The sequence below is a fragment of the Astyanax mexicanus genome, chromosome 1 (assembly GCF_023375975.1).
Source record: "Astyanax mexicanus isolate ESR-SI-001 chromosome 1, AstMex3_surface, whole genome shotgun sequence".
NCBI classification, from domain to species: Eukaryota; Metazoa; Chordata; class Actinopteri; order Characiformes; family Acestrorhamphidae; genus Astyanax; species Astyanax mexicanus.
The window spans coordinates 89,432,501-89,453,564 of record NC_064408.1 but is presented as its reverse complement, the minus strand read 5'-3'; the positions used below and the strand labels follow the sequence as shown (position 1 = coordinate 89,453,564).

At 41.8% G+C, this 21,064-nt stretch overlaps 2 protein-coding genes and 2 non-coding genes across 5 annotated transcripts; 2 read left to right on the top strand and 2 right to left on the bottom strand.

Moving 5' to 3' along the window:
* Positions 1 to 1,858: 1,858 nt before the first annotated feature.
* Positions 1,859 to 20,276, top strand: LOC125805116 (uncharacterized). 2 transcript variants are annotated; one of them, XM_049485442.1, is made up of 5 exons: positions 1,859 to 2,103; positions 2,198 to 2,252; positions 17,232 to 17,386; positions 17,487 to 17,980; positions 18,695 to 20,276. In XM_049485442.1, the coding sequence occupies exons 1-5, from the start codon at positions 1,893 to 1,895 to the stop codon at positions 19,811 to 19,813; spliced, it is 2,034 nt and encodes a 677-aa protein (XP_049341399.1). In that variant the 5' UTR covers positions 1,859 to 1,892; the 3' UTR covers positions 19,814 to 20,276. The 2 variants fall into 2 exon arrangements, with proteins under 2 accessions (XP_049341399.1, XP_049341398.1); XM_049485441.1 differs by lacking the exons at positions 1,859 to 2,103; positions 2,198 to 2,252 and adding an exon at positions 16,353 to 17,083 and having other exon boundaries at positions 17,177 to 17,386.
* Positions 2,561 to 5,590, top strand: LOC111195794 (uncharacterized). Its single transcript, XM_022684071.2, has 3 exons — positions 2,561 to 2,952; positions 4,591 to 4,627; positions 5,418 to 5,590. The coding sequence occupies exons 1-2, from the start codon at positions 2,561 to 2,563 to the stop codon at positions 4,592 to 4,594; spliced, it is 396 nt and encodes a 131-aa protein (XP_022539792.1). The 3' UTR covers positions 4,595 to 4,627; positions 5,418 to 5,590.
* trnas-cga (transfer RNA serine (anticodon CGA)) lies at positions 11,289 to 11,370 on the bottom strand. The gene has a single exon. It is a non-coding gene; the product is annotated as a tRNA-Ser (tRNA).
* trnas-aga (transfer RNA serine (anticodon AGA)) lies at positions 11,638 to 11,719 on the bottom strand. The gene has a single exon. It is a non-coding gene; the product is annotated as a tRNA-Ser (tRNA).
* Positions 20,277 to 21,064: the final 788 nt, after the last annotated feature.

Below are 21,064 nucleotides of genomic sequence, written 5' to 3'. Positions count from 1 at the left end.
ATTGTACATGTTCCTTTATTCAAGTGTCTTCATGCATAAAGGAATGTAAGTGTAAATATGGTATTTTTGTGTAAGAAAGCTTGTCTAAATGTCTAAATTCTTCCCTAAAGGAAGAATGGTCGATACATAGTTATTTGTTTCAAAAGGCAACATTTGTGGAATGTGTGCTGATATTATTTTTTTCTTTGTCTGTGAAGACTGCTCTCTCCAGAACAGTGACTGGTGATCCATCTACAACAGTTCGCCTTCCCCGTTTGTGGTCAGAGGTTTTGCCAACCGAAGACCACAAGTGGATTTTAAATGCGCTGTTCAAAATGGGGGCCAAGGGCAAGCCAAAGCTACGGGATAACCTGCAGCTCTGGTACTATCCACCACAACCAGGACTACTGTACCACCAAGCCCCAGCTCCAGCCCGCTTTTTTTTCCCCCATTCACTTCTGGTCTGGATGCCCTACAGGTTGTGGAAGGTAAAGGTGGTCTGACCAAACCCTGCCTGTGGACAGCACCAGCAGAGACGCTTATCAGCACCAAGTGTAGAGCAACACGTCTCCTGGTCCCAGACGGTCCTGCAACAGCTGGACTTGGCCCACCGGTCTGATTTAAGGGTCATCCTGACACGGAAGTGAGTAAGCTCTTTATTTCTTCTTATAAGTACAATTACATACTACAGTTCAGTATTTTGAGATCACTTTCATTTTTGTGAGTTTGAAACATGAAGTTGTAGGAGAGTAGTAGCATATTACAGGCATGTTGATACATTTACAACCAACCAAAGATTGGTATTATTTTATAGAAAATAATCACTCCAAACTATAGACATTATTTGTTGACTTTATCTGTATATCTGTATTTCCTCTCTGTTTTTTAGGTACGCGTGTGACATCCGGGTAATCCGACTGCTGCGTGAGCAAGGCCTGGGCAACAGCCCTACACAGTTTCTAAAGCAACTAAAGGAGAACCACACAGAGGAGTGGCTGCACCGTGTCGCCCGGTAGACAACGGAATGTGTGGACTTCTCCAATCGCCCCAGTCTGCTGCCCATCGTCTTCCCGGAACCACCAGAGCCTGCCATGGTGCCAAGCTGTAAATGGCTCCTTGCTGTTTACAGTCAGGACATACTGACAAGGCTTTATGATGTTAAGGCCAGGATAACATCAACGTATGGAACCATTACAAAGATGTATTCCACCAAAAAGGTTAGAGAAAATATCTTGCATGTACTTTGTCAATGCACTTTTTATATCCACAGTGTATAGGGCACATTCTTAAACAAGCTCTGTAAACTTTGTGTGCTTCAGATCACCAAGAAGCTGGCCGGGACAGTCACCGGACAGGAACCGGACTTTGGCTCACCTCTGTCGGCAATGAGTTGGGCCAGGTGCTTATCAGTGTGCTGACGGCTCAGGAGGGGGCTGGACTTGACAAGATGGCAGATGGCTTGGTGAGAAGATATCAACAGGCCAGTGTGGATCCACCTGTTGTTCTCTATGTGGACTGTGGATGCTGCACTCTGGCAGGAGACACTTAGCTGAAGACCAGGTTCAGTGGATGGCCTGCTCTACATATTAGGCTGGACATTTGGCATTTCATGCGGAGGATCGCACTGGGATGCACAACAGATGCACATCAGTTGTATCCCATTTTTATGTCATGTCTGTCATCCTGTATATTTGAGTGGGATGCAGCTGATGTTGCTCTGTTGCGTGAGGCCAAAAGACAGCTACTGATGTCCCTGGGTCTGCCTGCACAGGATGATGCAGTGGTCAATCAACATCTGACCAAGGAAGAGCTGGCTCTCCATTGCAGGAGGAGGACCCGTGGAGTGGAGACCACTGCCCACCTCATTGAGCAGCTGCTACAAGAGCTCATGGGGAGCAGTGGGAATAATTCTAATGGGGTCCCACTTGTTGACCTCGAAAGGATGGAGCATATTTGGTGTCCAGAAGAAGCACATAAAGTGCATCCAGGACCCACCAGATGTAGCGCTCTACACAGAGACAGGAGGCATCACAAAGGGGGGTGTGCTTCTCAAAACATATCGGTGTGCCAGGGGCTCAACTTCTCTTGAGTCATTTCATTTACACCTGAACCGATTCATCCCAGGTTTGTGCTTGTTTTATTTTTTTGTGTATGTATACAAAGAAATATTTTATTCATTACGTTTATTTTCTGAATACTGTTGTGTGTGTGTTTATAGGGAGCAGTGCCAACAGTCTAAACTTTCAGATATACCTTCTGGAAGGACTCCACAGGTGGAATCAGGACTGGGCTACTGCTTCTCTGTCTTCAGGACCATCTGTTCTGCGCAGCTACACAGGTGACCTGGTTCACAGTGTAAACAGGAACTGTGAGAGACTTTGGCAGTGAAGTGGTCCCCAGTTTCTCCCCTCCTGCATGTTACACCGGTAAGACATCGTGATTAGTTATGCTGTTGTACTTCAATTCATGGATTTTTGGTGTACTTTGATTAACGCTACTGTTCCCTTTTATTTCTGTTTTCTAAGGTGAGCTAATAGGAGTCCAGTATCTTTTCCGGCAAACTGGTCAGGTGTTGCAGGATATGAACCCTGACTCAGGGGAGACGGCACAGCTGATTGAGGAGCATGATGTGGTGGATGACAGGGAGGGTGACGAGGGTTTCTGTGACGTGATGGAAGATCCCACAGTTCCAGACCTGGAGGTCATTCTGCCACCAGCTGTATGTTACCAGACCTCTGGTCTGTCCACGCTGTCCTCTAAAGAGCATTGTGCCATCACCATAGCTTCCAGTCCATCTATTGTGCCCCACAGCACCTTTACAATGGCCCCATGCACCTCCACCCTAGGCTCCAGCACCTCCACGCCAGGTTTGAGCACCTCTGCTTTGGCCTCCAGCACCTCTACTATGGCCCCCAGCACAACGGCCCTTGCCCCAAGCTCCTCCACTCCGGGCTCCAGCACTCCAACACAACTGTAAAGTGTAGTTTATTGTAACCTACACATGCAATAAATGTAAATGTATATATATATATATATATATATATATATATATATATATATATATATATATATATATATATATATATATTAGGGGTGTCACGATCTCGATATTTTATCGAAATCGAATCGAAATGAGGTCACGATCTCGAGTATCGAAGTCAAAAAGAGGATCGACGATCCCTCCCGCGCGCGCTACGCAAATAGCGCAGCGCGCTACGCAAATGGCGCGGCACCAACACAGCGCATCCTATTCATTTAAATAGAGATAGCCACTGCATGAGCGCAGTCGGCGGGAGTGTGATCACTGTTTTTATCTGTCCAACGGGGGAGGGGGGCGGGGGTTGGGCGCGCAGGTTTTGTATCTGTATCTAACGGAGGGGTGGGTGCGCGCAGGTGAGAGCGTGTGAACTCGCTGAAATGCGTGTGTCAGTGTGACTTGAGAACACTGACTATAGATCACAGTGAGGTGGATTAAAAATCTTAAACTTATAATTGACTACACCTGTTGCTTTTCATTGAATTAAAAAAACATCTTTCTCTCAGATAAAGTAAACACAAGCGTGTTTCTGACTAAAATAAAAGCTTTTCAGGAGAGATATAAGTTATGTGTAAATATTTATAAGACAATACCCACATCACTTATCTAACCAGCCTGTACTGATTTCTGCCCCCCAATAATGCTTTCAATAACCTCTTGTAACCCCTGGGAGCCAGGGGTTACACTCTAATAGCCTTTAATAGTCTTCAGTAGCCTTTAAAAGACTTACCTGGCGGCCGTGGTGTGTCCACTAAACTCCGTAGTTATAAACATCCTGAGGTTAGCAGCGCGCTAACTGACCTGTTTATAATGTAATCCGAGCAGTGCCTCCGTGTCGGCTGTTCTAACCTGCTGCTGTTAGCTGCTTGGGCTGAAAGATGAACTGTAGTGAGCTGTATTATCCGGTTAGTGGGGTTAAAACCTTTATTTGTTTACAGAAACAGTAAAAACGGACTGGCTGAGCTCTGTAGCCCGTGGCTGGGCTGTACTGAAGTAGTGACTGAGTGAAGAGAGCGGGGCTTGTGCTGCTGCTGCTAGTGGTTGGATGAAGAACTGCAGCTTCATGTAATGAGCAGTTTCACCAGCCATCCACACACAGCTCTGATAAACTGCTTGTTTTAATAGTGCACACTGTTGCTACCAAAAAAAGTCACTAGATGGCATTACCATATATATCTTAATAAATAATAATAATAATATTTATAATATTTATAATAATAATAAATATATTATTTAAATTTTATGAGGCATAAAATAATAACAAGAAAAAAAAACAAGAAAATCGAGAATCGAATCGAATCGTGACCCTCAAATCGAAAATGAAATCGAATCGAGGATTTAGAGAATCGTGACACCCCTAATATATATATATATATATATATATATATATATATATATATATATATATATATATGTGTGTGTGTGTGTGGGTCTATGTGTATATGTAATAAATATATACTTAAAGGCTATAGTAGAAATCTATGAACAGGTATGTGTATAATTAGTTTAAGTATGCAGACATGGTGTTTGTTTGCGTGAGTGTTAATGTCCTTTTCTTCCTTTTTTTTCCACAGGTGATGGAGCTATTTTCAGTCCATGGAGTTTACAATGGTAAGTGTTCCTCCTACCAGTTCACTCAGAGCTCAATACAAGGATCAGTTCACAGGGGTCCACAGAAAGTAGAAAACCCTCTAGGTTAGGGTCTAGGAGGCTCGCCATCAAATGGTTTGTCCAACTCGATCGTCCGATCAAAAAACCTGACCTATAATAAGGTCATGTTTATCACATTAATATAATACCCATTTATAATACACAAACAGTAACATCAGCGAATATAGTTCTCAATTAACTTCACTTATGTACAGTATTTCTAACATTTATACAGAATAATAGCATTTAACGACCATATTTCTAACTTTTATACACCAAACATAACAACACTAGTGCTTTTTTGGCATGAAAAGAGTTCATTTCTGCAGCATTTGGCGCCAAAACTCAATCTCGCGCATGCGCTTACAGTACGCAGCTTAACTCGCGCCAAAACTCTTAGAAACTCTCAGAAAACGGGAAATATAACCCTCAAACTTCACTGCAAATTCACAGTAATAGTATTAAAGATGTAAGCTGACCATAAGCCGACTATAAAACCTTATATTATTGAGATAATCACTATTTAAACTCAACACACGTATATATACGGTTTGCATTAGCTTCTACATACTATTTCAATACGAAATTAGCATTTCTGCTCACCAGTGCAAAAAGGGTGATAAACTCGTCGTCCTTCTACGAACCACTTTCCGACTCGCGTTTTCTCGCTCAGCGACAAGTTAACAAAGTCGTAAAATAAGCTGTCAACACTTAATTTTAACCTAAAACTGGGTTTTTCTCTCTTTTGCAGACGGAGAACCCTCCGTCTCGTCTGCTGGCTGGAAGCGAACAGAGCGCTGAACTCCGTCAGAATGAATGAACACTCCCACATCTCTCCAAGCCGCCACACAATTGGACGGCTGGATTCAGTGTAAACCAATAGGAAAAAAGCTAAATAAAATAAATAAAATATTATTTTTTCCACTTTTGTATTCCTGTATTGATTTATAGCGAACATTTTTTTGTTTAATTAGCTTGGTTATCACACTATTTAATAATATTATAATAATTTAATTTCATATATACAGTTGAGGACGATATTATTAGCCCCCCTATGAAATTTTAAGTCTTCTCAAGATTCTGGCAAGATCCTTTTTAGCAGAGCAAGGCAGTTCTAACAGAGCATTTCTGAACATACAATTTTTCATTAGAAGGACCAAAATATTTATATTTGTGCACCAAAATATTATTATGTAAGAATAAGCTAAAATGACCAGGGACATTATTATTAGCCCCCTTTAAGAAATTAACATTTATTAAGTCATCACACAAGCCACTTTTGTGCAGTGATGTGCTTTACCTTCTCAGGTGATGTGCATAAAGGTGATCAGGTGAAACAGATGACTGCACTCAATTAAGTTAAGTTAATTAACTCATTTAAGTTAAAACATGGTATAAAGCCTCATTATGGAGCTGGCAGTTGAGGAAGCAACATGCCAAAAACAAAGGAAATCAGTTTGGACCTGAGAAAAAGAATTATTGATGCACACAAAGCAGGAGAGGGATAAACACAGATATCCAAGCGTTTCCAAGTGTCAAGAACTGGAGTGAGAGGCATCATTCAGAGATTCAAAGACAGCAACACAGTGCAGAACAAGCCTGGCAGAGGTAGAAAGAGAAAGATTTCAGAGAGACTGGAAAGAATACTAGTGAGAAATGTGTCTAGAGACCCCAGATTAACTTCCAAGGCACTGGCAAATGACTTGGCCACATCGGGAATCATAGTCTCTAAGAAGACCATCACTAGAGCTCTGCACAGGAATGACCTGCGAGCGTGCAGACCAAGAAAAACTCCACTTTTGAGGAAGAGGCACCTTCAAGCAAGACTTAAGTATGCTCGGGACAACCTGGAGAAAAATTATTCATACTGGAAGCATGTCTTATGGTCTGATGAGACTAAACTAGAGCTCTTTGGCCACAGGGACACTGCTTATGTTTGGAGAAAAAAAGGACAGGCATTCAACCCAAAGAACACCATCCCCACAGTGAAGCATGGTGGTGGGAGTATTATGCTATGGGGATGCTTCAGTGCATCTGGAACTGGAAATCTTATCAAGGTGGATGGAATCATGAATAAAGAAAAATATGTGACTATTTTGAAAGAGAACCTTAAGCAGTCAGCTGTGAAACTGGGTCTGAGACGTCACTTCATTTTCCAACATGACAATGATCCTAAACACACATCCCTCCTGGTGAAGAACTATCTCCAGATGACCAAAGTGAATGTCATTGAATGGCCTGCACAAAGCCCTGACTTAAATCCAATAGAAAATCTGTGGGGTGACCTAAAGAAAAATGTCCATGCAAGACAACCATCGAATCTAGAGGAACTTGAGAGATTTGCCAAAGAAGAATGGGCCAGGATTCCTCAAATGAAGTGTGAGAGACTTGTTGTAAACTACAACAAACGTCTGCAGGAAGTAATCCAGCAAAAAGGATACACAATTAACTATTAGGATGTGGGGGGCTAATAATTTTGACCCTGATAGTTTTTGTGTTTTGTGTAATATCTTCATTTCTGAGTGGAATACAATATAGTGTAAGCATCCAAAATTAAACTACGATGTCTAAAAAAGCTGTGTTTAGTTTATTTTGCTCTGGTTAATATCACTTGGAAAATCCTTAGAAAACAAGGACTATTTTGTAAGGGGGCTAATAATATCGTCCTCAACTGTATATATATATATCAGCATTATGTTACTCTGGTTTTATAACCTGGGTTACACTATAGTTTCTAGACGTGATGTGTTGCAACTGGAAACCCACTTTAGAAGATGCTCTGAGACTCACTTCTCTCTGATGTTAGGACTGAGATTGTAACCTATAACCAGAAAGATAGACATAATTGAGTAAATATATACAATGTAGTTACAGATACTTACTGGTAACTGGTGTTGCTGGCTTGATGTTTCTATTGTTTCTATTGTTTGTAAGTGTTGTTTGTATTTAATTACACAAGTCAAATACCTAAAGGGAAATGGGTGGTTCCATGTGTGAATGGGTGGGGCCATTTTTTTTTGTTTGTATTTTGCTTAACTTGCGTGTAAATACGCATGTAACAACAAAAGGTTTCACATACATATGTAGACACAATTGCACATATAAAAATAGAAACACACACAAACACACACACACACACACATTTGCCAATAGTAAAAATTGTACTCATTTTTTTTATTGGCTGTTGATGAACAAAATATACCGGGATTCCAACATGTCGACAGGCTTGCCGAGTATCTGGTGGATCTCCGAGAGCAGACTTCCCTTTTTCTGACAAACCAGCTGGTCAGCACTATAATTGAACTATGGGGGAACCTGCCCGATGGAGACAAAAAACGGGTGTTATATGCTGCTCGACACCAACAGAGACTCTTGAGTGGCCGCTTCCGAACACCAAAGAAGCCCAGTCAGACTCCTGGTGTTGAGAGCACCACCAGATGTGTGCTGGGGGCAAGTAGTGCACCTGCCCAGTGGCCTGACTGCTGCCGTTTAGTAGAGACCATTTTTATTAGGCTGTGCACCATCTACCCCAGTCCAAAGAGAAAAGGGAAAGGAGCACTCTCAAGGTGGTCTCTGATTCTCAAAGACTACCACAAGATCAGGCAGCTTGTGCTTGGGAATAGTATGGTGATGCAGGGAACATCGCTACAGCTGGTGGAGGTGAATCAGAACACCCTGATCCAGTGGCACAATAGCAGAGTAAAAAGGCAAGAACAGGGTACCAACCTGCCTCCACGTCTCCCAGAAGCCACTGAACCCCTCCTGAAACCTAAAACCTTCCCAGCTGAACCAGTGCAAGCTAATCAGGAGCATCAGTACAAACTGCCGGAGAGTACAGTGTGTCAGGCAAAGCAGAGGCTCCAAACTATTAGACCCAAGGCACCTGTAAGTAAACAATTGTTTGCCAGCCCACCAGTGCCATTTCAAATCTTTCCAACAGGCACAGCATTTCAGCCACTGCCAGTGGTCCAAACAGTACCAATGGTCAAGGCAGTGCCACTGCTACAGACAGTGCCCATGGTCCAGGCAGTGTCAGTGTTTCAGCCAGGAGCATTTGTCCAGGCACCTATTCAGCAGCCTGCCACACCTATCGCAACTTCTGGAGCCACCCCAAAGAGGCCATATAGGCGGACAGTGCAGGAAAACACATGCAAGAAATGTGGTCAGTTTCGAACCAATGAAACAGGCCACAGCCAGTACAGGGGCAGAGTGTTTTGTCCTCAGACAGAGACAGTTTCCAGAGAGGAGTGGTTGGTGGAAATGAGGAAGATGTTCCCAAAATAGTGTTTAATAGACAAATAGTTGTTTGTTTTTTATAGTTATAGGTTGAATGTTGAATGGTAAAATTGTTGTTTTGTACTTTGCATTTTTAAGTCTTGAGTTAATACACAGCAATATATCTGCCTTTTTTCTATATTTACTGTCCGAGTTATACGCTTTACTGATCATATAGTAGCACTTTGTAGTTTTGTAATTACATATTGTAATTGAGAATGGTCCATCAACCAAAAATATCCAGCCAACAGCATCTCGTGGGCAGCGTCCTGTAGGCACTAACAAAGGACTTAAGGACGATTAACACAAACTGTGCAGCAGCAGATGACCTTTTGTTTCTGACTTTATATCTACAAGGTGTAGCAGCTACTTGGAAAAGAAGCTCATTTATTGCTGCACAATTTGGGTTAGTCAACCTCCAGTCCTTCATCAGTGCTCACAGGACACTGCACAGAGGGCGCTGCCCACAGGACACTGCCCACAGAACACTGATGGCTGGATATTTCTGGTTGGTAGATTATTCTCAGTCCAGCAGTATCACTGAGGTGTCCAAAACCTTCAACAGCACTGCTGGGTCTGATCCACCCATACCAGCACAACCAACACTAACACACCACCACCATTCTAGGGTTACTGCAGTTTTGCACTCAGACAGTCAGTCTCTATAGAGGATTATTTAAATAAATAATATTTTAATAAATATTCTCTGGTTCTATTTAGAATGTTGTGCACTTTAAAATTTGGTTTATTTGTTGTTTACATTTTTAATGTTTAATTAATACATAGCCATATTTGAATATTGTGAAAGACTTCTGTGTGTGTACACTCACCATCTTATCAACTCCATATAGGACTCTTTGTAGTTCTGTGGACTGTAGACCTGTATCTCTTTCTTTACATACTTTATTATCCTCCTTTTACCCTGTTCTTCAGTGGTCTGGTTCTAGTTCCCGACCATTAAAGAACAGGGTGAAAGGACAATAAAAAGGTATGTAGACAAATAGAAGGACTACAATCTATCTGTAATTACTACAGATAGATTTCTACATTGAGTGTAGAAACAAAGGTGATAATAATATAGTTATATGTGTGATAAAGATGTTACCCAGTTAATGTTGTTTGAGTTGAATGGTGTAAATATTTACCCTTTTAATTTTTAAATATTTTAATAAAACTGTGATTGAAAAATAAATCTATTGAAATATAAATACATTTAAATTGTTTTGTGTGTTACTTGAATTTACAAATACCAGTGTAAAACATGGAAGAAGCCACATTTTAAAACTTTTATTGATTGTTACATTTGTCACAATGTCAAGATACAATAGTGATACAGTGGTATACATTTATACATTTAAATGTTGCTATGCAAGACACATTGTAAAACAATATAAATAATAATTTAGAGTCTTTAGGGTGTAGCCAGATGGAGATTCAGAGGAAATGTTATTATTAGTAGTAGGACTAGGATTAATTTTGATTATTAAGATACTTTTGATCGTAGACTGTGTGTTTAAACTGGCCTGCAGTCACAAATATTCACGTATGTATGACCAATAGCGAATTAAGCCTCTCATGTATTAAAGTGACAGAAGCGGGAATCGCTTCTGTCAATATGAATCCCACGGCGCCGGATTCATATCACATAGGAACCAATGCAATATAAAACGTGTCGATTTCTTATGCTTAGAAACGCACATATGTCTTTCTAATGACAAAAATCAAAGAACAATCCTCCTTTCTTCTCATTTTTCCCCTTTCTTTCTTTCTTTCTTTCTTTTTTTCTCTCTTTTTTCTCTTTTTCCTTCTCCCCCGCCCCCTTCTTCTACAGACTATTGTTCCTCAGCTTGAACGCAGCGCCTTAGACCGCTCGGCCATCCTGACACACTGGACGGTGTGTAGAACATTTTAATTGGTTATCTGTCCATTCTCTGAAAGAATGTAAATGCAAAGCAAGAATAACCAAAGCTACGCAAAAAGAACAGCTAACAGTAGTTGTCAGGAACTGAACCTACGCAAAGAGACCACAATGGATTTCAAGTCCATCGCCTTACCCACTCGGCCACGACTACAGACATTGTGCTTCCCCTTCCCTCTAAATTGAACAACACTGCCTTCCGTTCCAAGTTTCCTTGCATAAAGATCGAAATAAAACCTGTCATAAATAGGATTCAAACGCACGCCTCCAGAAGAGTCTGCGACCTGAACGCTGCGCCTTAGGCCGCTCGGCCGCCCTGACACAAGAGGAGTGAGCGTAGACTGTTTTAATTGGTCATTTGACCATTCTCTGTAAGAACGCAAATGCAAAGCAAGAGTAACCAAAGGTACGCAAAATGTAAAGGCTGAACGTAGTGGGCAGGATTCGAACCTGTGCGGGGAGACCCCAATGGATTTCGAGCCCATCGCCTTAACCACTCGGCCACAACTACAGACTACTGACGCTTTTTTCCCTCTAAATTTTCAAGATTTTCACGTGAATGTTGTCAAAATGGGCATAGCAAACTAAGGACTGCCCTGTGACAAAAAGAATAACGCAGTTAAAAGGATTTGAACCAGAGCAGGGCGACCCCAAACGTTTTCGGGTGTGTAACTGGCTGTAGAGCGTTAAACATTCTTATTGGTCGTCTGACCATTCTCTGTAACAATGCAAATGCAAAGCAAAAACAACCAATGTAATGCAAAAATAGACAGCTAAACGTAGTCGGCAGGATTTGAACCTGCGCGGAGAGACCCCAATGGATTTCTAGTCCATCGCCTTAACCACTCGGCCACGACTACAAGCTGCTACTGCTACTTTACCTATAAATTCTCTGAATTTTCATGTTACTGTTGTCAAATTGGGCACAGCAAACTATGGCATGCCCTAATGACAAAAAGAACAACACAGTTAAAAGGATTCGAACCTGAGCAGGGCGACACCAAACATTTTAGGGTGTTACTTTAACAACTGAGCCATGACTACAACTTTTGGGAATTGCCCATCCTATATTTTCTTAAATTGAACAACACTTCCTTTCATTCCAGTAATACATTCAGGTATCCTAGCATAAAGATTGAAACAAACCTGTCAGAAGGGGTATTCGAACCCACGCCTCCGCAGGAGACTGCTACCTGAACGCCAGCAGCCGCTGGTTAGTCTGTCAACATACCCAACATTTGTACAACATTCAACAACACGACCAATCAAATCCATGCTTCGAGCGAGCTGCAGCCAATCATTTCCCCCCATTCTTCCCCAGCCTTCAACATGCTCAACAACTGACCAATCGGAGAGTGGCAGTGCCGCCTGGTAAGTTGGAGGACGTTGTCGCCACAGGGGGGCGCTCATCGCGGCAATTCATGTACTGTAACGTCCGTGGCCTCAGTTTCGGCGGAATATTTGACTGTGATGGACTTAAGGAGCATAATGGTTTGTATTAAATCATTTTAATACAGTAATACATTTAATCATTTAGCGTTTGGCCAGTTCATTAGGAACACCGCGTAGCTGTGAGACACATCAGTCTAACTAAATATTTATGAGGTCTGTTACCTCGTTTTCTGCTATTTAATTATTCAGATAACTGCTACTGTCCGTTTTATTTCCCTTCTCTTCGCGCTATTTTTTCTTCTCTGTGATGTAAAAGTCACATAAATTCCTATCTGTCTTTTCTGTTTATAATGTTTACGCATTTTCTGTGATGGAATTGAAATGGTCAATATATATTTTAGCAATTGATGGTCCAAGAGGCTTTCTATTTATAAACAGCTTGGCCTTGACTTGAAAAATATTGAGAATCCCTGACCTAGGATCCTTATGTAGAGCTTATCTAGCTATAAGATGTAAGAGCTATGTGTTGAGATGTCTAGGTAACTGTAAGTTTACTGGTGTCTAAAACCACTTTAAACCCAACATTTGTTGTAAACACGTTCAATTGTTATATTTTAATATTTTATTAAGGGATGTAACTCAATATATAACCTTGTGATTGTACATAGGGATATATTACATATATACATGGACATATATACAATCCTTAATGTTATAATAGTTAAGTGCTTGCAAATAAAATTTACAGTTAAATTTATGTCTTCAAAGGCCTCAAAAACGAAATCACATAAGGCAATGTCAGACTCGGAGTGGATGTCCCGCCTGAAAAAGTTTGCCAGCACTGGAGCTTGGCCTGCAGGTGAAGGTAACAGGCCCGCACCAAGACAAAAGAAGTGGCATGAGCTGTATCTCAGGGTATGTGTATGCTGTTAAACAAAGTTAAGTTTTGTTGTTACTTGCATTCAGTTGTTAATCCATAATGCTTGGCCAAAATGAACAATAGACTAGAATTTGCATAAATTAATCTGAATGAATATTGCTATGAAAACAAAAAGTCAAATTACATGAGAACAATGTAAAATAGGATTTGTAGTTAATTTGGCCAGGTGTTCTGTGCGTTATGATATAAAGAATTTGTTGTTTGCATTGCATTTTACATTTTTACACTGTAGTGCTTGCTCTTCAATAGGGCATTAATTTGTTTCCATATAGTATACAGAAAATTCTATATCAATTGATACAAAAAAGCATTTGCCTGAAAGATTTCCTATCACATGACAGGATAAATAAAATACTGCAACGCTAATCATGCAGTCGAACAGTATTTAAACAGTAATACTTTGTTGTTATTAAACAGTAATAATTTGTTGTTATTATTCCAGATTGAGAAATGTCCAATGCAGTCTCGTGGCCAGAGTTCTTTGTTTGGGGACCTGAGAAAGTGTGTCTGCGGATTTCACACTCAGAAGGTACATAAGTTTAACTAACAATTTTGCCTGGCTTCAACAATGGTAAAGTCTTTCCAAATAGATTTTTTCCCCATTCTACTTAGCAGTCCACTACTCAACGAGAGACTGAGGGACAGCAGGCTGCTGCAGCAGTGCCAGCACAGGGGGCAGAAGGACAGCCTATAGAGATGAGGCCAGTGCGCACACCCTCATTACACTTGACGGCGGTAAATGGACAGAACTATTCACAATTTCACATCAAGCACAACAGTATTCTGATAGTTTCAGTTTGAAATGATCCTAATCACATTTATGGCATATAGCAGACACTTTTATCCAATGCCATTTACAAAAGTGCTTAGCTCTGAGACTGCTAGAAATTAGCCAAACAATAACCCTCTTCCAAACCTGAACGTAGAAATTGTGCAATTTAAGCTTTAGTAAATGTAGTAAATGAGTAAATGCTCTCAAAATGTGGGTCTTCAGATGATGTTTGAAGATTCTGCTGTCCGACCCATGGGGAGTTAATTCCACCACTTTGGTGCCTAGCTTGGGTGCTTCTCTTCAATTTGTCCCAAATTATTTCATGGTTTTTATTGCAACTCAGTATTATTACTGCAATTTTTTATTCACTGTTTTTCTGGAAGTTTATTTTGCCTTGTTGTCTATTTCAGTTTACCAAGCCAAGATTTGGTGGTGCTCATGTGGCAGCAGCAAAGCCAAATCTTAGCACTGCCAGAAAAACAATCCAGGTAAATAAATACTTTTTATTTTTTAATTCATGGCATTAATATATTTTAACTTCAAATAAACATAGTGTAAATGCTTCCGGTGTAGCAGTGGCCAGTTCCTCATCACTTTCCACCACCGCTTCCGTAAGTTATGGCATAAGCTATATTTTGTACAGTGAATAGCACTTATCCATCATTGCAGCAATGAGGAAAATACTAGTTTGAAATTATTAGATTTGATGTAGTGAATAGAACAACTGAATGATTACTTTCACAAATATTATTTAATTATATGTCATTATTGAACAGCCACAAGATTGTCTGACTCCAACGACAGCTCCATCCCCAGTTACCAGTCCCCAGTCCCCATGCACTGCATCATCAGAATCGGTAAGTCATCTTACATTAAATTGTTTACTGTGTATATTATGATATAATTTGGCCTTTTAGTGAATACCTAAATTCCTACAAATCTCCCACCAATGATCTCCCACCTTTTGAAAAACAAAATGTTTGTATATGTTTCTTTATTAAAGTGTCTTCATGCATAAAGGAATATAAGTGTAAATAAGGTATTTTTGTGTAAGAAAGCTTGTCTAAATTAAAAAAAAGGGAGAGTAACAGATTTTTCCCTAAAGGAAGAATGGTCGATACATAGTTATTCGTTTCGAAAGGCAACATTTGTGGAATGTGTGCTGATATTATTTTCTATTCTTTGTGTGAAGACTGCTCTCTCCAGAACAGTGACTGGTGATGCATCTACAACAGTTCGCCTTCCCCGTTTGTGGTCAGAGGTTTTGCCAACCGAAGACCACAAGTGGATTTTAAATGCGCTGTTCAAAATGGGGGCCAAGGGCAAGCCAGAGCTACGGGATAACCTGCAGCTGTGGTACTATCCACCACAACCAGGACTACTGTACCACCAAGCCCCAGCTCCAGACCGCTTTTTTTCCCATTCACTTCTGGTCTGGATGCCCTACAGGTTGTGGAAGGTAAAGGTGGTCTGCCCAAACCCTGCCTGTGGACAGCACCAACTCACAGGAGCAGGCCTGCACAAGAGGGCACGGCGGGTGCTTGATGTTGACAGAGTCTATAATATGGTGACAGAGACGCTTACCTGCACCAAGTGTAGAGCAACACATGTCTCCTGGTCCCAGACGGTCCTGCAACAGCTGGACTTGGCCCACCGGTCTGAATTCAGGGTCATCCTGACACGGAAGTGAGTAAGCTTTTTATTTCTTACAATTACATACTACAGTTCAGTATTTTGAGATCACTTTCATTTTTGTGAGTTTGAAACATGAAGTTGTAGGGGACTAGAAGCATATTACAGGCATGTTGATATATTTACAACCAACCAAAGATTGGTATTATTTTATAGAAAATAATCACTATCTGTATATCTGTATTTCCTCTCTGTTTTTTAGGTACGCGTGTGACATCCGGGTAATCCGACTGCTGCGTGAGCGAGGACTGGGCAACAGCCCTACACGGTTGCTAAAGCAACTAAAGGAGAACCACACAGAGGAGTGGCTGCACCGTGTCGCCCGGTACACAACGGAATGTGTGGACTTCTCCAATCGCCCCAGTCTGCTGCCCATCGTCTTCCCAGAACCACCAGAGCCTGCCGTGGTGCCAAGCTGTAAATGGCTCCTTGCTGTTTACAGTCAGGACATTCTGACAAGGCTTGATGATGTTAAGGCCAGGATAACATCAACATATGGAACCATTATAAAGATGGATTCCACCAAAAAGGTTAGAGAAAATGTCTTGCATATACAATGCACTTTTTATATCCACAGTGTATAGGGCACATTCTTAAACAAGCTCTGTAAACTTTGTGTGCTTCAGATCACCAAGAAGCTGGCCGGGACGGCCAAAGGAACCGGACTTTGGCTCACCTCTGTCGGCAATGAGTTGGGCCAGGTGCTTATCAGTGTGCTGACGGCTCAGGAGGGGGCTGGACTTGACAAGATGGCAGATGGCTTGGTGAGGAGATATCAACAGGCCAGTGTGGATCCACCTGTTGTTCTCTATGTGGACTGTGGATGCTGCACTCAGGCAGGAGACACTAAGCTGAAGACCAGGTTCAGTGGATGGCCTGCTCTACATATAAGGCTGGACATTTGGCATTTCATGCGGAGGATCGCACTGGGATGCACAACAGATGCACATCAGTTGTATCCCATTTTTATGTCACGTCTGTCATCCTGTATATTTGAGTGGGATGCTGCTGATGTTGCTCTGTTGCGTGAGGCCAAAAGACAGCTACTGATGTCCCAGGGACTGCCTGCACAGGATGATGCAGTGGTCAATCAACATCTGACCAAGGAAGAGCTGGCTCTCCATTGCAGGAGGAGGACCCGTGGAGTGGAGACCACTGCCCACCTCATTGAGCAGCTGCTACAAGAGCTAATGGGGAGCAGTGGGAATGATTCTCTTGGGGTCCCACTCATTGACCTAGAAAGGATGGAGCATATTTGGAGTGTCCAGAAGAAGCACATAAAGTGCATCCAGGACCCACCAGATGTAGCGCTCTACACAGAGACAGGAGGCATCACAAAGGGAGGTGTGCTTCTCAAAACATATCGGTGTGCCAGGGGCTCAACTTCTCTTGAGTCATTTCATTTACACCTGAACCGATTTATCCCAGGTTTGTGCTTGTTTTATTTTTTTGTATGTATACAAAGAATTATTTTTTTTCTTTATGTTTGTTTTCTGAATACTGTTGTGTGTGTGTTTATAGGGAGCAGTGCAAACAGTCTGAACTTTCAGATATACCTTCTGGAAGGACTGCACAGGTGGAATCAGGACCGGGCTACTGCTTTTCTGTCTTCAGGACCATCTGATCTGCGCAGCTACACAGGTGACCTGGTTCACTTTGTAAACAGGAACTATGAGAGACTGTTTGGCCGGAAAGTGGTCCCCAGTTTCTCCCCTCCTGCATGTTACACCGGTAAGACATTGTGATTAGTTATGCTGTGGTACTTCAATTCATGGATTTTTTGGTCTACTTTGATTAACGCTACTGTTCCCTTTTATTTCTGTTTTTTAAGGTGAGCTAATAGGAGTCCAGTATCTGTTCCGGCAAACTGGTCAGGCATTGCAGGATATGAACCCTGACTCAGAGGAGACGGCACAGCTGATTGAGGAGCATGATGTGGTGGATGAAAGGGAGGGTGACGAGGGTTTCTGTGACGTGATGGAAGATCCCACAGTTCCAGACCTGGAGGTCACTCTGCCACCAGCCCCCACGCTGTCCTCCAAAGAGCATTGTCCCATCACCACAGCCTCCAGTCCATCTACTGTGCCCCCCAGCACCTTTACAATGGCCCCATGCACCTCCACCCTAGGCTCCAGCACCTCCACGCCAGGTTTGAGCACCTCTGCTTTGGCCTCCAGCACCTCTACTATGGCCCCCAGCACAACGGCCCTTGACCCCGGCACCTTCACCCCAGCCCCAAGCTCCTCCACTCCGAGCTCCGGCACTTCTCTTCTGGTGTCCTCTTCTATGGCTGTAGCTGCCAGTCAGAGTGAAGCTGAAGAGATGGTCAGTACAGTTCAGTAAATTAACTTCTTGCATCACAAACACATACATTGACATACATAGACACACACACACACGTATATATAAATATACTGTGATGAGGATTGCTTATTATAGTTATGTTTATGTATAGTTATACTTACCTGGAATACTTACCTGTTGTTGATGTAAAGCGTAGTCTATAGTTTCTGGACGTGATGTGTTGCAACTGGAAACCCACTTTAGAAGATGCTCTGAGACTCACTTCTCTCTGATGTTAGGATTGAGATTGTAACCTAGAACCAGAAAGATAGACATAATTGAGTAAATATATACAATGTAGTTACAGATACTTACTGGTAACTGGTGTAGCTGGCTTGATATGATCACATTTTTATGTTGTTTGTAAGTGTTGTTTGTATTTAATTATTCAAGTCAAATACCTAAAGGGAAATGGTTGGTTACATGTGTGAAAGGGTGGGGCCAGAACAAAAAGAGAGATGGAATAGAGGAGTAGCTGGACATGAGCTAGCAGTCTGGACTAGACTGGTCTAAGTGTCACTGGTAACTTAAGTTGTATTTTTTTATTTTGTTTGTATTTTGATTCACTTGCCTGTAAATACGTATGTAACAAAAAGTTTCTCATACATAAGTAGACACAATTTCACATGCAAAAATAGAGACACACACAAACACACACATTTGCCAATAGTAAAAAATTTACCCCTTTTTTTATAGGCTGTTGATGACCAAAATATGCCGGGATTCCAACATGTCGACAGGCTTGCTGAGTATCTGGTGGATCTCCGAGAGCAGACTTCCCTTTTTCTGACAAACCAGCAGGTCAGCACTATAATTGAACTATGGGGGAACCTGCCCGATGGAGACAAAAAACGGGTGTTATATGCTGCTCGACACCAACAGAGACTCTTGAGTGGCCGCTTCCGAACACCAAAGAAGCCCAGTCAGACTCCTGGTGTTGAGAGCACCACCAGATGTGTGCTGGGGGCAAGTAGTGCACCTGCCCAGTGGCCTGACTGCTGCCGTTTAGTAGAGACCATTTTTATTAGGCTGTGCACCATCTACCCCAGCCCAAAGAGAAAAGGGAAAGGAGCACTCTCAAGGTGGTCTCTGATTCTCAAAGACTACCACAAGATCAGGCAGCTTGTGCTTGGGAATAGCATGGTGATGCAGGGAACATCGCTACAGCTGGTGGAGGTGAATCAGAACACCCTGATCCAGTGGCACAACAGCAGAGTAAAAAGGCAAGAACTGGCTGTGTTGCTTCAGGGTACCAACCTGCCTCCTCGTCTCCCAGAAGCCACTGAACCCCTCCTGGAACCTAAAACCTTCCCAGCTGAACCAGTGCAGGCTAATCAGGAGCATCAGTACAAACTGCCGGAGAGTACAGCGGGTCAGGCAAAGCAGAGGCTCCAAACTATTAGACCCAAGGCACCTGTAAGTAAACAATTGTTTGCCAGCCCACCAGTGCCATTTCAAATCTTTCCAACAGGCACAGCATTTCAGCCACTGCCAGTGGTCCAAACAGTACCAATGGTCCAGGCAGTGCCACTGCTACAGACAGTGCCCATGGTCCAGGCAGTGTCGGTGCTTCAGCCAGGAGCATTTGTCCAGGCACCTATTCAGCAGCCTGCCACACCTATCGCAACTTCTGGAGCCACCCCAAAGAGGCCATATAGGCGGACAGTGCAGGCAAACACATGCAAGAAATGTGGTCAGTTTCGAACCAATGAAACAGGCCACAGCCAGTACAGGGGCAGAGTGTTTTGTCCTCAGACAGAGACAGTTTCCAGAGAGGAGTGGTTGGTGGAAATGAGGAAGATGTTCCCAAAATAGTGTTTAATAGACAAATAGTTGTTCGTTGTTTATAGTTATAGGTTGAATGTTGAATGGTAAAATTGTTGTTTTGTACTTTGCATTTTTAAGTCTTGAGTTAATACACAGCAATATATCTGCCTTTTTTCTATACTTACTGTCCATGTTATACGCTTTACTGATCATATAGTAGCACTTTGTAGTTTTGTAATTACATATTGTAATTGAGAATGGTCCATCAACCAAAAATATCCAGCCAACAGCATTCTTTGGGCAGCGTCCTGTTGACAGCATCTCGTGGGCAGCGTCCTGTAGGCACTAACAAAGGACTTAAGGACGATTAACACAAACTGTGCAGCAGCAGATGACCTTTTGTTTCTGACTTTATATCTACAAGGTGTAGCAGCTACTTGGAAAATAAGCTCATCTATTGCTGCACAATTTGGGTTAGTCAACCTCCAGTCCTTCATCAGTGCTCACAGGACACTGCACAGAGGGCACTGCCCACAGGACACTGCCCACAGAACACTGATGGCTGGATATTTCTGGTTGGTAGATTATTCTCAGTCCAGCAGTATCACTGAGGTGTCCAAAACCTTCAACAGCACTGCTGGGTCTGATCCACCCATACCAGCACAACCAACACTAACACACCACCACCATTCTAGGGTTACTGCAGTTTTGCACTCAGACAGTCAGTCTCTATAGAGGAGTGGCTGGTTATTTAAATAAATAATATTTTTAATAAATATTCTCTGGTTCTATTTACAATGTCGTGCACTTTAAAATTTGGTTTATTTGTTGTTTACATTTTTTAATGTTTAATTAATACATAGCCATATTTGAATATTGTGAAAGACTTCTGTGTTTGTACACTCACCATCTTATCAACTCCATATAGGACTCTTTGTAGTTCTGTGGACTGTAGACCTGTATCTCTTTCTTTACATACTTTATTATCCTCCTTTTACCCTGTTCTTCAGTGGTCTGGTTCTAGTTCCCGACCATTGAAGAACAGGGTGAAAGGACAATAAAAAGGTATGTAGACAAATAGAAGGACTACAATCTATCTGTAATTACTACAGATAGATTTCTACATTGAGTGTAGAAACCAAGGTGATAATAATATAGTTATATGTGTGATAAAGATGTTACCCAGTTAATGTTGTTTGAGTTGAATGGTGTAAATATTTACCTTTTTAATTTTTAAATATTTTAATACAACTGTGATTGAAAAATAAATCTATTGAAATATAAATACATTTAATTGTT